Below are 13,416 nucleotides of genomic sequence, written 5' to 3'. Positions count from 1 at the left end.
CCTGAACACCATTTATTAGGGGTAGTTGCTTGTACTTATCCATATTAAGGGGACAAGCAACTAAGGTGGCAAAGTCAATGCCACCATCAGAGACTAAAACAGCTTCAGTGGTCTCCCTAACTAGACCAATCCCAACTACATTACCAAAAGTGAGCTCAGCTACACCCTTTGTTTGGCTATTTGTAGAGTTTTTGCCACCACCACTGCTATTACTAGGGGCCCTAGTGGAAGCAGTGGGGGTTGTGGTAGTGGGAGGCTTGGTGTTTCTCTTGGGACAAGTAGTGTCACTTGCCCAATGGCCTTTATTCTTACATAAATAACACCAAGGCTTTTTCTGAAGATTAGAAGAGGATTTGGACCCACCACCCCCAGATGATTTTTGTGGGCCTGATTAAGACTCTGATGACTTATTATCTTTGTCCCCACCCTTGTCATGAGACTTACCATCCTTCTTCTTGCTGTCCTTGTCACCCCCTGTATGACCTTTTCTGCTCAATCTTGTTCTGACTCATTTGTCTGCCTTCTTTCCCAATTCTTGGGGAGAGGTCAAATCCGAATCCACAAGATATTGGTGCAACAAATCAGACACACAATTGTTAGGAAAATGCTCTCTCAAAGTCAGATTGTATAAGCTTTCATAGTCAGACACTTTGCTGCCATGCAACCAACCTTCTAAGGCCTTCACTGAATAGTCTACAAAATCTATGCAATCCTGTGAAGACTCTTTTCTGGTTTCGCTGAACTTGATTCTATATTTTTCAGTGGTTGAGCCATATCCATCCAAGAGTGCAGTTTTCAGAACATTGTAGTTGTCTGAGTCATCTTCTCTAACAGTAAGGAGTCTATCTCTCCCCTTGCCAGAGAAAGACAACCACAGGATAGCAGCCCACAGTACATGAGGGACCCTCTGAACTTTACAGGCCCACTCAAGTGGAGCAAACCACTTGTAAATGTCTTCACCCTCCTTGTGAGGGGGGCAATCTTGTGCAGGATTCTAGAATCAAGTGTGTTTTCTCTAACACTAGAACTTCTAAAACTACTGCTGCTGCTGCCGCCATGGGGAACTAACCCCAACCCCTGTCTTTCCCTTTCCACAGCTAGGGTTTCCCTATCTAAGGCCAACTGCTGCTGTAGCCTCAGTCTGGCCTCCTCCAACCTCAGCTTTCTGAGTTCCCTGTCTAGAGATTGATCCTCAGGGTTGGATGTGTGGAACACTTCTGATACAGAAGTGACTTGGGAATGAGCAGATGTTGACCTTTCTCTAACTTGAGTTACTCTAGTGACCTGACCTCTGTGTGTGACACCCTCCCACTACCAGCTACACTAAGAGGTTTGTTAAGGGAAAGATCTGTGGAAGGACCCTACTCTCGATCTTCGGGACCCTCTCCTGAATCTACCTGGGTGGAATCTCCCTCTCACCCCCCCACTTCTGATTGTACCAGACCAGTAGGATGCTCCTGGTCATCTTGCAAGAGGAGATTCAAGAGAAATTCCTTGTTTGGGTTGGTCCCAAACCCTAAGCTTCTTTATAAGCAGAGACCCTCAGATTTTTTTAATTCGGACTTTCATACGTGGTTTTAACAACCCTGGGAGTAGCCTCTACATCAGACAGTGAAAGAAAGGTTAGGGAGAAGAGTAAAAAGTTAGTAGACTATTTAACCTAACTTTTAGACGAGAAGAACAACTTTTCAGAACTTTTGAAAACTTTTAGAAAGTTTGAAATAATTTTTTGAAAGTGAAAAAATGACTGCTGGGTATAATTGTATACAGCTCTAAGTATTGGAGTACACATTTCTTGTGAAAAGCACCAGTAACAAGTGGTGAAGCAATTGCAAGTACTTATTCAACCGCTGCACCACCAATGTAGGAGGCCGGCTTGGTTTGTAGTGGATACCTAAGGTGCTTACACCTTATACCAGGTCCAATTAACCCTTATTAGTGAAATGTAGGCAGTGTTCTAGCAGCTTTGGCCGTATAGAGGTAGCTGTAGCAAAGCAGCTCAGGCTGAACTAGGAGACATGCAAAGCTCCTGCAATACCACAATAGTTACACAGTACTTATACACAATAAAAGACAATACTCAGTGTTACCAATAAAAAAGGTACTTTATTTTAGTGACACAAGGCCAAAAATATCTGAGAGGCAATACTCCTTATGGAGGTAAGTATTATACACAATTTATACACTAGTAACCAAAATTAGGTAAGTACACAGTCAGCAAATAGTGCACACAGTGAAAAACACAATAGATTGCAATATGCCTAGTTGCACCACTAACCATATACTAAAATAGCGGAATGCGAATAACAAATTCCCCCCCTAGGCAAGTGTAGTGTGTAGAGGGGTGCTGGGATTGTAAGAAAACACCAAAGCTAAGTAAAATACCCCCACCCCACAGCCCAGGAAAAAAGGAGTAAAATACAGCAAGTTTCCTCAAGACACATTACAAGTCGTGATAAAGGATTTTGCAAGGACCAAGCAAGAATGCAAGAATCCAACAATGGATTCCTGGACCTATAGACATGTGAAGAGAGGAAGCCAATTCCAGAAGTCACAGAAGAGTCCAGGAAGAACCGGAGCCCCTGCAAACCTGGAAGAAGGTGCAAAAGTGGATTTTCTGGTTGGAAGAAAAGTACAGAAATGCACCAAATAAGATAGTTGCGGGTTCCTGTTTGGTGCAAGAGATGTCCCACGTCGTGTCGTTGGATGCAGGCACTTTTTGGCACTGGATTCCCCCAACAAGCCTTGGTTCAAGCAAGTTTGCTGTTTGCATCAAAATGGCACTGCCGGGCCCAGGAGGGACCTAGGGATCTCAACTCAGACTGAGGAGACAGAGGGGTCTCTCAGAACTTTAGAGAACCCTCTGAAGACCAGGCAGCACCCACGGGAGTCCCAGGACACGGGGACGATGAAGATGCAAAATGCGGTTGTTGCAGCACTACACTGGAAGGACCCACGCCGCCGGAGCACAACTCAGGGAGTTGAGTGTCGCAGGATAGAGTGCTGGGGACCTGGGCTATGCTGTGCACAAGGGAATCTTGGAAGAAGTGCAAAGAAGCCCAAGGAGCTGCAGAAGAAGCGGTGCACAGGGGTACTGTTGCAGCACGAGGAGGCAAGCTCTTACCTCCACCAGATTTTTACAGCTGAAACTTTGGACAGTCTGGGTCACTGAAGTCCACTACCTGTGTTCCAGGGATCATGCTCATCGCCAGGAGCGGAGTCCCGGAGTGCCGGTTGTCATCGCAGAAGGGTGCCTGCTGAAGCAGGGAAGTGACTCCATCACTCCACAGGAGATTCCTTCAGTTCTTCTGGTGCAGGGTGAAGACAGGCAGTCCTCAGAGCATGCACACCTTGGAAACTGTTGCAAATGCTGGCTGGAGCTGGAGCTGAAGTTGCAGGTCACAGTAGCCTTCCTAGATACTTTGTTGCCATTACTGTGGTTCCTGGAGCAGTCTGCGGTTGATACGACGGTCAGAAGCTGCAGCGGTGGATGCAGAGGAGTCCTGGAAGAGTCTTGCAAACCAACTCTGAGGGAACACCCAGAGGAGAGACCCTAAATAGCCCTGAGAGGGGGACTGGCTAACTACCTAGGTATGCACCTATCAGGAGGGGTCTCTGACATCACCTGCTGCACTGGCCACTCCGAGGTCTCAGGAGGGTCCCCACACCTTGGAATTCAAAATGGCTAATGCCAGGGACACTCTGGAGGAACTCTGGGCACCACCCCTGGGTGGTGATGGACAGGGGAGTGGTCACTCCCCTTTCCTTTGTCCAGTTTCATGCCAGAGCAGGGACTGGGGGTCCCTGAACCGGTGTAGATTGGATTATGCAAGGGGGGCACAGTTTGTGCCATTCAAAGGATTTCCAGAGGCTCTGGGAGGCTACCCCTCCCAAGCCTGTCACACTTTTTTCTAAAGGGAGAGGGTGTAACACCCTCCTCCAAAAGGAAATGCATTGTTCTGCCTTCCTGGGACTGAGCTGCTCAGTCCCCAGGAGGGCAGAAACCTGTCAGTGAGGTGGCAGCAGCTGGGGCTGCAGTGGAAACCTCAGAGAGCTGGTTTGGCAGTACTGGGAGTCCATTGTGGAGCCCCCAGGGTACATGGGATTGGCCTACCACTACCAAATTTGGATTGGGGGGGGAGGTCAATTCCATGATCTTAGACACCTCACATAGCCATATTTGGAGTTACCATTGTGAAGCTACATATATGTATTGACATATGTAGTGCACGCTTATAATGGTATCCCCACAATCACGTATTCCTGGGAATTTGCCCTGGACAACGTATGGTCACCTTTGCTTGTGCAAGGGTGCCCTCACACACAGTAACTTTGCACCTAGCCTTCAGTAAATGAAGGTTAGACATATAGGTGACTTATAAGTTACTTAAGTGCAATGAAAATGGCTATGAAATAGTATATGCACTATTTCACTCAGACTGCAGTGGTAGTACTGAAGAAAGGTTTGTATGAGCTCCTTGTGGGCGCAAAAGAAATGCTGCAGCCCATAAGGATCTTCTGGAAACCCAGTGCCATGGGTACCTGGGTACCATATGCTAGGGACATATAAGGGGGTCCAGTGTGCCAATCAGAATTGGAATAAGGAGCCACTAAACTAAAGTGACAAATTTGGTAAGTAGAGAGAGCATAAGAACTGGAGTTCTGGTTAGCAGAACTTCAGTGACACAGTTAAGCACACTGACAGCACATATAGGTCACAAACTATGAGCACTGGGGTCCTGGCTAGCAGGATCCCAGTGAGACAGGCAAAACATACTGACAAACAGGTAGAAATTGGGGGTAACATACCAAGAAAGATGGTACTTTCCGACAATAACCCCCTGTATTTTCTGGGTCAAAACGTTGACAACTCCATAATCTGTGTCTGGACTGTCCGAGTAACCTCAAAGATATACTAAATTGATAAAAAGATAAACCTCAACCATATGATCATTGAATAGGTAACGGGCCATTAAGGCAGACAGGCTGTATTCAGTTGCCTGTGTGCACTGTGATTCATCTTCCATTGTTTTACTAGTAAATATCTGTCAGTTGTCACTTTGCACAAGCACATTTTCTAGCACTTTTTGAACAACAGAGCAATTATTCTATTTTGAATTTTGTGTATATATTTTTACCAAACTTTAATAAACATGATATTTGCATGTTTCATAACTCTGGTGTTTTTCTCTTTTGCTCTCTCTTTTGTTGATATTTAATAGGCTTCAACATACGAGTATTAATATTGTTTGTTTTGTGAGAAATTGTTTCTAATTTTAAATGACTTCTGTAGTTCCCCTTTGGACCTTTCTAGGGCTGAGCCAGCAAGTGCATGAGCTAGCTCATACGTCTTGCTTGCGGGACATTGTTGTGTTCAGTAAAGGGCTTGGAGCCGTCTGTCCTCACTATTTGTTGGTTTGCCTGGCTCTCTTCTTTACAGACTTGTAATTCATCGAGGCATGTCTGGCATCCATTCCTTTGTGTGGAGTAGGGAACAAGCATTAATTGATTTCAACTTAATTAGTGCCTGTTCGCTGTACCTGACTGATCGAGGGAATATTTTCCTCTAACTTTCAGTGTCCAGCAAACAGACTGGCAAAATCGTGCCCAGCAGGACAAACAAAATTGCAACGTTTTATTTTTTAAAGCTAACTTTATTTTATTTTGTTAAGTTGTTTTTTCTCAGTTTCTTCTTATTTATTTTTTTGTTTTTGCTCGTGGGCGCTATTGTCAAAAGATGACAATTAACTTGTTTGAAATATGCGAAACCCATTGTATTGCAAATGCTTTTTGCTGCTTGTACCAACTGTAAACCAGTCTGCCATTACCAGTATTCAGCGAAATTCCACTTGACTTATTCTTCATTGCACAGTTCTTTGGCTGTTTGGCATGCCAGCACAGGTACAATGTCGATTGCTTTTTTTGTTGTTTGGAAGCAGGGTGCATAGTGATGGATGATCAGTTTTTGCTGTTCTTACTCCATCATAATTTCATTAAACGTGTGTACTCGATTTCTCGATCTGACATTTTCTGAGCTCGAGTCTCATAATATTTACCTGAATCAAACTAGTGTCTTGTGTGAAGTTTCCTTTTGTTAGAACTAAGATCAAACCACATTTCATTTTTGACATAGGCAAATTGTCTGGATGCAAGCCTTCACAGACAGCAGTATGGCCCTGTGGCAGGACCAGATGTCCCGATGTCAGCAGGACACCAACACAACACAGTTCGAATCTGAACTCTAGCTGTAAATAAGACTAAGGAACATAAAGGAAAGAAAGTCATTTTTTTGTTTTTCTCTCTCAACTATCGTATACTTTCACTTTTTCATTATAAGCACAGCATGCCCGGAGTGGTTGGCTGAAACTCCAGGTTTGGTTGGGAGTGACTTTCATCTACAGGACCACAACACATTAGTTAATTATGCTAGTAATATATCTAATTTTCACTTTACCTTAAGTACCATTTTCCTTCCTCCAGACCCAAAACGTCCCCTGGGGTTCCGCTTCTCGGCCAAAGCCAACGTGGAATATTTCTTTCCATCAATAAAGTTGTGGTAGCGATCTTAAGAAAACATTGTAGGGCGATTAATAAAATATAAATGCATATCTTCCAAAAATATACAGTCAATTACATTTTAAAGGTACTTTTCAAGCCTTTATTATTATACACATTCTTCGTTACTAGTTTCATATATTGGTACAAATTGTGTTCTGTGTAATTAAGCAAGGATTTCCGGATTGGGCATAGTGATGTGTTGGGTTCTGCATGTAATGTGGGTGTTTGTTCAGTATGACTTAGGAATGCTGCACAACATTTTAAATTTGACCCTTGCATCTTCTGGAAGCCAAGTGAGAGTTGTAATGCCAGGTTTGAGGTCTTACTTATAAAGGTTGCTTGTTGCAATAATCTTCATAGCCTGTCAGTGCGTTGCCCAAGTCTGTAGTCAATTTGGAGAAGAGAATGTTTTTTTTATTTTTATTGCAGATTCATCCCGTTTATCAGTGGATAAAAGAGCAAATGAAAGTCTGGATTTAAAACGTGTACCCAAATTCCTTATATTCAGAGTGGTAGAAGAATGGGTTCCAAGACCTGGGGTGGGTCTAAGAGTGGTGAAGAGGGTGCAGACTCTATTTTTACTTGTATCTCAGTCTTACTCATTTTCATGCGCAGGAAGCTTGGATGGGTATTTACTTTCAAGGTAAAGGTAATTTGTGCTGAAAATGAGACATTTTTTCAGTCCAAATTGCTTCACATTTTCGAAGAGTTGAGTCTTTTGATTTTACTTTCTATTTGGTCTATGCCTACTTTAACAGCACCTGCATTCAGTAGAAAGGTAGGACCACTACCATTTTCTCTCTTTGTTGCTCCATATGTTTAGATATTGAGCAGAGTTTGACAATTGTTAGCATGTGATATCTGAAATATGTTGATCCCCCCCTTTAACATCAGGCAGCATTACCCCTCACACCCATTTATTCCAGTACCCACTCAGTAAAAACACTGCCAGGATTTTGATGCACTTCTGCTGATCTGTTTTCATACTTGATCGAACTGATCATATATTGATTAAATATTGAGAATTTAAAGCAAATGGTGTAGAAAAATATAAAGAAAAGAAATTTGCTGGTGTAGAACTCATTGATTTTTTTGCAATTTACAGAGATCGATTTATCTGCGTTACAGTAGTCTCAGAACAAAGAACATTTTTAGCGTGTCAACTCTCTGGATATGTAATTTAAGTTCTTCATGAAGTTGCATTTAAAACCCTCATCTGCAATGTGACGTTTCCACGTTTTAAGATTCTAAGAGACACCGGTAATGTAAGAGAGCTCTTTCTGGATGTTACACAGAAGTTGAAACTCACACCAAGTGTGTGTAAGGAATCTGGTTGGAAACCATGATGTCTTAAGGTGATATAAAACATGAAATCCAATATCCTTCAACATTTACTGTCTGAACAATCAATATATTTATCTTCTGATACAAGGAGGGTTCTAGTGCCCCAGTAAACAGCATTTCTCTTGAATGTATACAAATGTTCTTGTTATAAAACGTTTGTCCTTTTTCAATTTTCAATTTTGGGCCACATGACGTGTGATGTCAACATGAAATTAGACGTTGATGAAAGCACAGATCTGAATGGGTGCCCATACCTTAAGGAAATGGGGGGAAGGGGAAGAGATCAACGTCTTCAAAATGAATGTAATTAAGCACCATTATTGCCTAAATAGGAGTACACACAAGGATGGGCAGTGTTATGTAATGGTATCCTTGTTTAACCTTTAGTAATCTGACCTGAGACGTGAGATGAGGGTAATTAAAAACAGTTTCAGGCATTATAAGTAACAAAACAACCACTAAAAAACACCACCATTTAACAAGACAGTCGTATAAACATCTAAATCAAAGGTCTGATCCAAATTGAACTCAGAAGAAAACAATGTAAAAATTAAAGACAATCTGTTATGGGGATCAGAAGATATTACATATCAAATTATTTTCATCAGAACCCAGAGAAGCCGGCCTTATCAGACGAAAAGAGGTATTCTCTCATGAAAATGTTACTGCGACCTATGCCTGGCTATGAGTCCAAACAATCAGGTTATTTTTGGTGTTGTGCTGGTCAGGAATTTTACCTTTAGATGTAGACATTTTATTGGAATTCAAATCAGTCCAGCAAGTTGACCAAACAGACTATGGCCCTCATCGCTGTGGTGGTCCCACCGCAGACGGGGACAGTGGTGTGGACCACCATATTACGAGTGTGGCGGTTTGGCCTGTGCCAAACCGCCACTTTCCCGTTCCTATCCCCAGGGCAGTCAGACACCCGGGCCGGAGATAAGCATATTTGACCCAGTGGTCCACCTAAGACCGCTGGTATATTACGAGTCCCCTTTCTGCCAGGGTTTTCATGGCGATTGCATAGCCACGAAAGCCCTGATGGAAAGGCTACTGGCGTCTTGAATTTTCATTCCTGTCACAGGTAGACCACTCCCTGACACCCCCTACATCCAAGAGCCTCCCACCTCCCTTCCCTTACAACATTCTCACCCCTTACCCCCACTCACTGTAGTAAAACTGCACCCCATACTTGCCCCCCGCATACACGCGCACACTCAAACGCACACACTGACCCACACACAACCACTCACACTCACGCAAACACACACTACACTCCCCCCCAAATCCATACACACACTCATAGGCACACACATAACACCCCCTCCCCTTTTGGACAGGCACCTTACCTGGTCATTGAGGTGGTCGTCCGGGAGTTAACAGGACCTGGCGTTTGCAACGCTGCCAGCACCCTGCCAACACAACACCGCCATGCCGTTTTGCAAATTGAAATACGGTAGGTGATGTTTTGTTGGCCTGGCGGTGTCGACAGTGCAACTGCCACAAGACCACCAACTGACAGTAAGACTCAGAGCAGGTGTTAAAATGACACACCCATTTTAATCAATGGGCCTCCATGTGCTTTGCTGCATTAGCGTCAACATTTTTGATGCTAGTGCAACAAAGCATCACAATAGCATAAAAAATGTTAAAGCTATTATCCTAACAACTGCTATGTTGCGTGGTATTGTAAATACACCACAATCATGGTGTCGTTAGGTGGGGCAGAGGCGACACCAGAAAAGTGGTACATCTGGACTGATGCTCCACTTTCTTGCAAATATGCCCCTTGGTGTTTCCCACCTCATTGGGGATAGTGTAATTATCATTGGAAGGATGAAAGCCTGAGTGGAGCCACTTGAATTCTATTACATGACCAAACTGATAAAACAAAAACAGCACATTTACTAAAAAAGAGCACTACATAGCACAGCATAGCAGCCAAAGCTGCTTTGCTGTTTCCTGTTGCGCTGGTGGTAGAGATCATTGTAGAGACATAGCTAGTAAGATATGGCTCTGCTGCCATCTTCCCCAGTGCTAGTGCACAAACAGCCTGCATAGCATCATGCAAACTCTTTAGCTTCATAGTGAAAAGGTGTGTGACTCATACCTTACATAGGTTTTGTAGTGGAATGGTATCCTCCCAGTACAAAACATTGTTTAGACTACGTTTAAAAAAAATAGGAGGGTGGGAGCACACTGCTCACCATTCAGTTTGCCCCAATGTATTATGGCATATGCTGTACACGGTCACGCGTACTTCAGTGGTATTCTGAAGCTTTTGACCTTTGTTGGTGCAACTTGTGCTGTATATCTCTAGACAAATGTTTCTGGATTTAGTCCTTCATCAGTAGAGAGAAGCAGGCTTTTTTCTGGGGTTTCTGGAAATGCTGCCAAAGTCTTCCCAGGTCTCAGTACCACTTACTGGCACACAGGTGCATCAACCAGAGCTTGTCAGCTCATTGGCTCAAAGGAGCCTATTTAACCAGAGAGAGGGTGAGAGCACACTACTGCTGTCTACTGTGCTCCCACACTCCTTAACTTTGAAAAAATGTTCACACATTTGATGTGGTCTTTACAGAGGAGCATGCGTTCAATTTGTGAAAAGCTAGGAGAAATTAAAAAAAATTTGTTCACGAGTGCTTCAAGGAGGGATAATATTTTAGCACAAAGATCTATATGTCAATTTTAGTACATAGGGCTTAGCATCAAAAACTCTGTCATAATGGGGGAGTGGCCGTGTACTACCCATGTGACAGGCCCTCGATGCAAAGCAACGCAAAGCACTCTTTTTAATACTTTTTGGATTACTTTCCGGCGCACAAAAATAATTACGCTGGAAAGTAAATACTTTATCAAGACTGCACCTGTTGGTGTCTGTCACTTTCATGACTTTGCACTCGTCAATCTCAACTTTGGTTAGAATACATTAATTCACTTGGCTACCTGAATAGTGAATGCTAGTCACTGAATGAACATACGGGTATGGGGTAGAGATTTGAAAATCTGGTCCTTGTTTAAAACCCATCTTTAAAAACGAAGATGCCAAACCTTTAACTGGAATTTTTTTTGTGAATTATGATTTCACAGCAGGTAATTTAGAAATGAGCTGGCAGGTTGCCAAGTTGCTGGAGGCTGCCTCCACCCAGGTGGCTGAGGCTTGTCCACCACGACTAGACTGAAAGTATTTAATGCCAGCCCTCTACATCATGGCATTGAGTCAAGCACTAGCATTTTCTTTTTTTAGGGTCTGAACCCTGAATTGTATATTTGCTTTCCCCTGCTTTTTCCCTGGCACTTTGACAGTTTTCTCCTGTTGGTTTTCCATGTTTGGGTGTGCCAGGCCAGGTAGGCTGGGTAAACTGCTTTGTCTCCTATACTCTTCAATTAGCGGAAGATGACTCACCCAAAATGATCTCAACTGGCAATGTCGACTGAGGCTGCATATTCAGAATCAAAACAGGCATGGTGTCCCAAACAGAAAAAATAACGTGAAGCTCCTCTTTAAATCGATCTTTCCTTTGGCTGCCATGACGCCAGCCCCGCCTGGGATTTCTGACAGCAAAGCAGGCTGAGGCCTGCTGCCAGAAACAAGGCATTTTCCGAAACAAAGATATTTTACGGCAGGGCAACCACCGACTTTTGCCACCTGTCCTTACCCCAACCTCTAAATTAGGGCAAAGGTCTCCGTTTTAAGTCATATATCTTGATTTGTTTGACAAATAAAACTTCTCTTTAGTTTTACAATATGTAAACCTAAGATTAAGTAGTAAAAACAGTAGTGCTTACCTGTGCTTTCCATAAAGACTTGCGCTTGCCGGTTACTCTGAAATGAGTGTCGCCCATCAGTGCAATAAGAAGGTTCAACAGCAGAATGAATGCAAAAAACATGTAGACCATGTAGAGGATAATGACGAAATCTGGAAATTTAACAGCTGGAGGACCTGGAAGATCAGTGAGACCCATCATGAGCTGGAACACAGTGAACAAGGTGAATGGAAAGTCCCTGAAGATTGGGCATAAGGTTGTGTTTAATGCCTGGAAGTGGACATCAAAGGCTGCAAAAGCAAAGGAAACATTGTTAGTAAAACACTAAAGTTGCCTGGAAGAAGAACACTTAGGCCCATACTTATTATTTTTTAGTGCTGCATAGCAATTGTATTTTGTAAGTTTGCGCTGATTTTGAGTAAAGAAACGACGGAAATGCGCGCTAAAAAAGTATAAATATGGGCATTATATTTTTTGAAACATTTAGGGCCAAGTGTATACATCCTTGGGGGACTGATCACTACGATTTGTACAGGCACTCCCTCAACTCTGGATTAATGTATGTCTCTGTCATGAGTCAACTTGTGGTACAATAAGCTTTACTGTTAGGTACTTTCACATCATTAGTGCTCACCAGGGAGTTTTGTAATTTTATGTGAAGAATCTCTTTAGCGCTTTGTAAAATGAATAGAGAAGGACACCATTCAGGTGCTACAGGGGTAGCAGATCTTAACTGTAACTTGCACTTGATCTGGTCCTCTTAACTCTCCACTTGCCACCTCTGGCCTAAAATCAGGGACACTAGAATTATGTGATGTGCAGCCACAGCGTTTCTTGCATATTTATAGATGTGCTGCTTTTGCCCCATAATCCATCATCTGCTGCATAATCTGCTGATTTTAACAAAACAAAGTTTTTAGCTCAACTGGTTCAAAAGTTACAAAAAATGAGGCAGCATGGTGTAAGGCCCATTGCAAAGGTTGACTGACCACCTTTCTGTTGCTTATTTCTGTCAGGGTGTTAAACTTGTACTAATGGTTGCACCCAATGCCCAGACAGTGTTAACAGTGTAAACATGACAAAATAATGAAGTATTACAGTTGAGGCAGAAAACTCCTCTGCATCCCACTGCACTGCTGGGGAAATATTGTGAACCATACATTTTCAAATAATGTTCTAGGTATTTGGAAGGTTCAGGTGCGCGATGTAGCACACAATGTGCAGGAATCACACAGTAAAGTTTTTGTATATTTTCACAAATCAGGCAAAGCTTTCTCTTACTTGCTGTTTGCACCGCTAGGAACAGGGCGTAAAGGTAAATGTGACTAAGACTGAAGAAGTGTGAATCACCCCATGGGACCTGGAGCACCAGTGCTTCTCTGATTCACAAGATCATTATGCCCTGTGAGGAAAAGGAGAGCATCGGAGGGAGCAAGAGGATTGTCGGTATCATATAGTGGTTAGTACTCTGTGTTGTGGAGGGAAGGAGAGAATTACCTGAGAAAGATGTGAAAGAACAGCTGTGCATTGATCAGGTTGTTGACTGTGTGCAGTGTTGAAGTTGGGGATTCCAGTATGCCAGGAAAGGGCCGCAGTGGACTGAGCCGTCAAATAGCACATGCAGGACTTGCCAAACCAATATTGCTGTGTTCCAGGTGACTCTGTATGCCAGGAGGGGTCACTGGTAAAGTTGTTACTGTGAGAGCACTGAGACTCGTAATTGCCATGTCAGCAGCGTTTGCACCG

The 13,416-nt window shown here is 43.2% G+C and overlaps 1 protein-coding gene across 2 annotated transcripts in view; it reads right to left on the bottom strand.

Annotated features, from left to right (window-relative positions):
- Positions 1–13,416, bottom strand: part of LOC138265473 (transient receptor potential cation channel subfamily V member 6-like) — a 298,739-nt gene that overhangs the window by 17,796 nt on the left and 267,527 nt on the right. For both annotated transcript variants that reach the window (XM_069213213.1, XM_069213215.1), the window contains 2 exons: positions 11,692–11,960; positions 6,455–6,564 (listed from right to left, as the gene is read on the bottom strand). In XM_069213213.1, coding sequence (XP_069069314.1) covers positions 6,455–6,564; positions 11,692–11,960 — 379 coding nt within the window. The remainder of the gene's footprint in view (positions 1–6,454; positions 6,565–11,691; positions 11,961–13,416) is intronic.

The sequence above is a fragment of the Pleurodeles waltl genome, chromosome 11 (genome assembly GCF_031143425.1).
Source record: "Pleurodeles waltl isolate 20211129_DDA chromosome 11, aPleWal1.hap1.20221129, whole genome shotgun sequence".
NCBI lineage: Eukaryota > Metazoa > Chordata > Amphibia > Caudata > Salamandridae > Pleurodeles > Pleurodeles waltl.
Note: the sequence above shows the minus strand (reverse complement) of the source record. Positions and strands in the feature narration are given on the sequence as shown.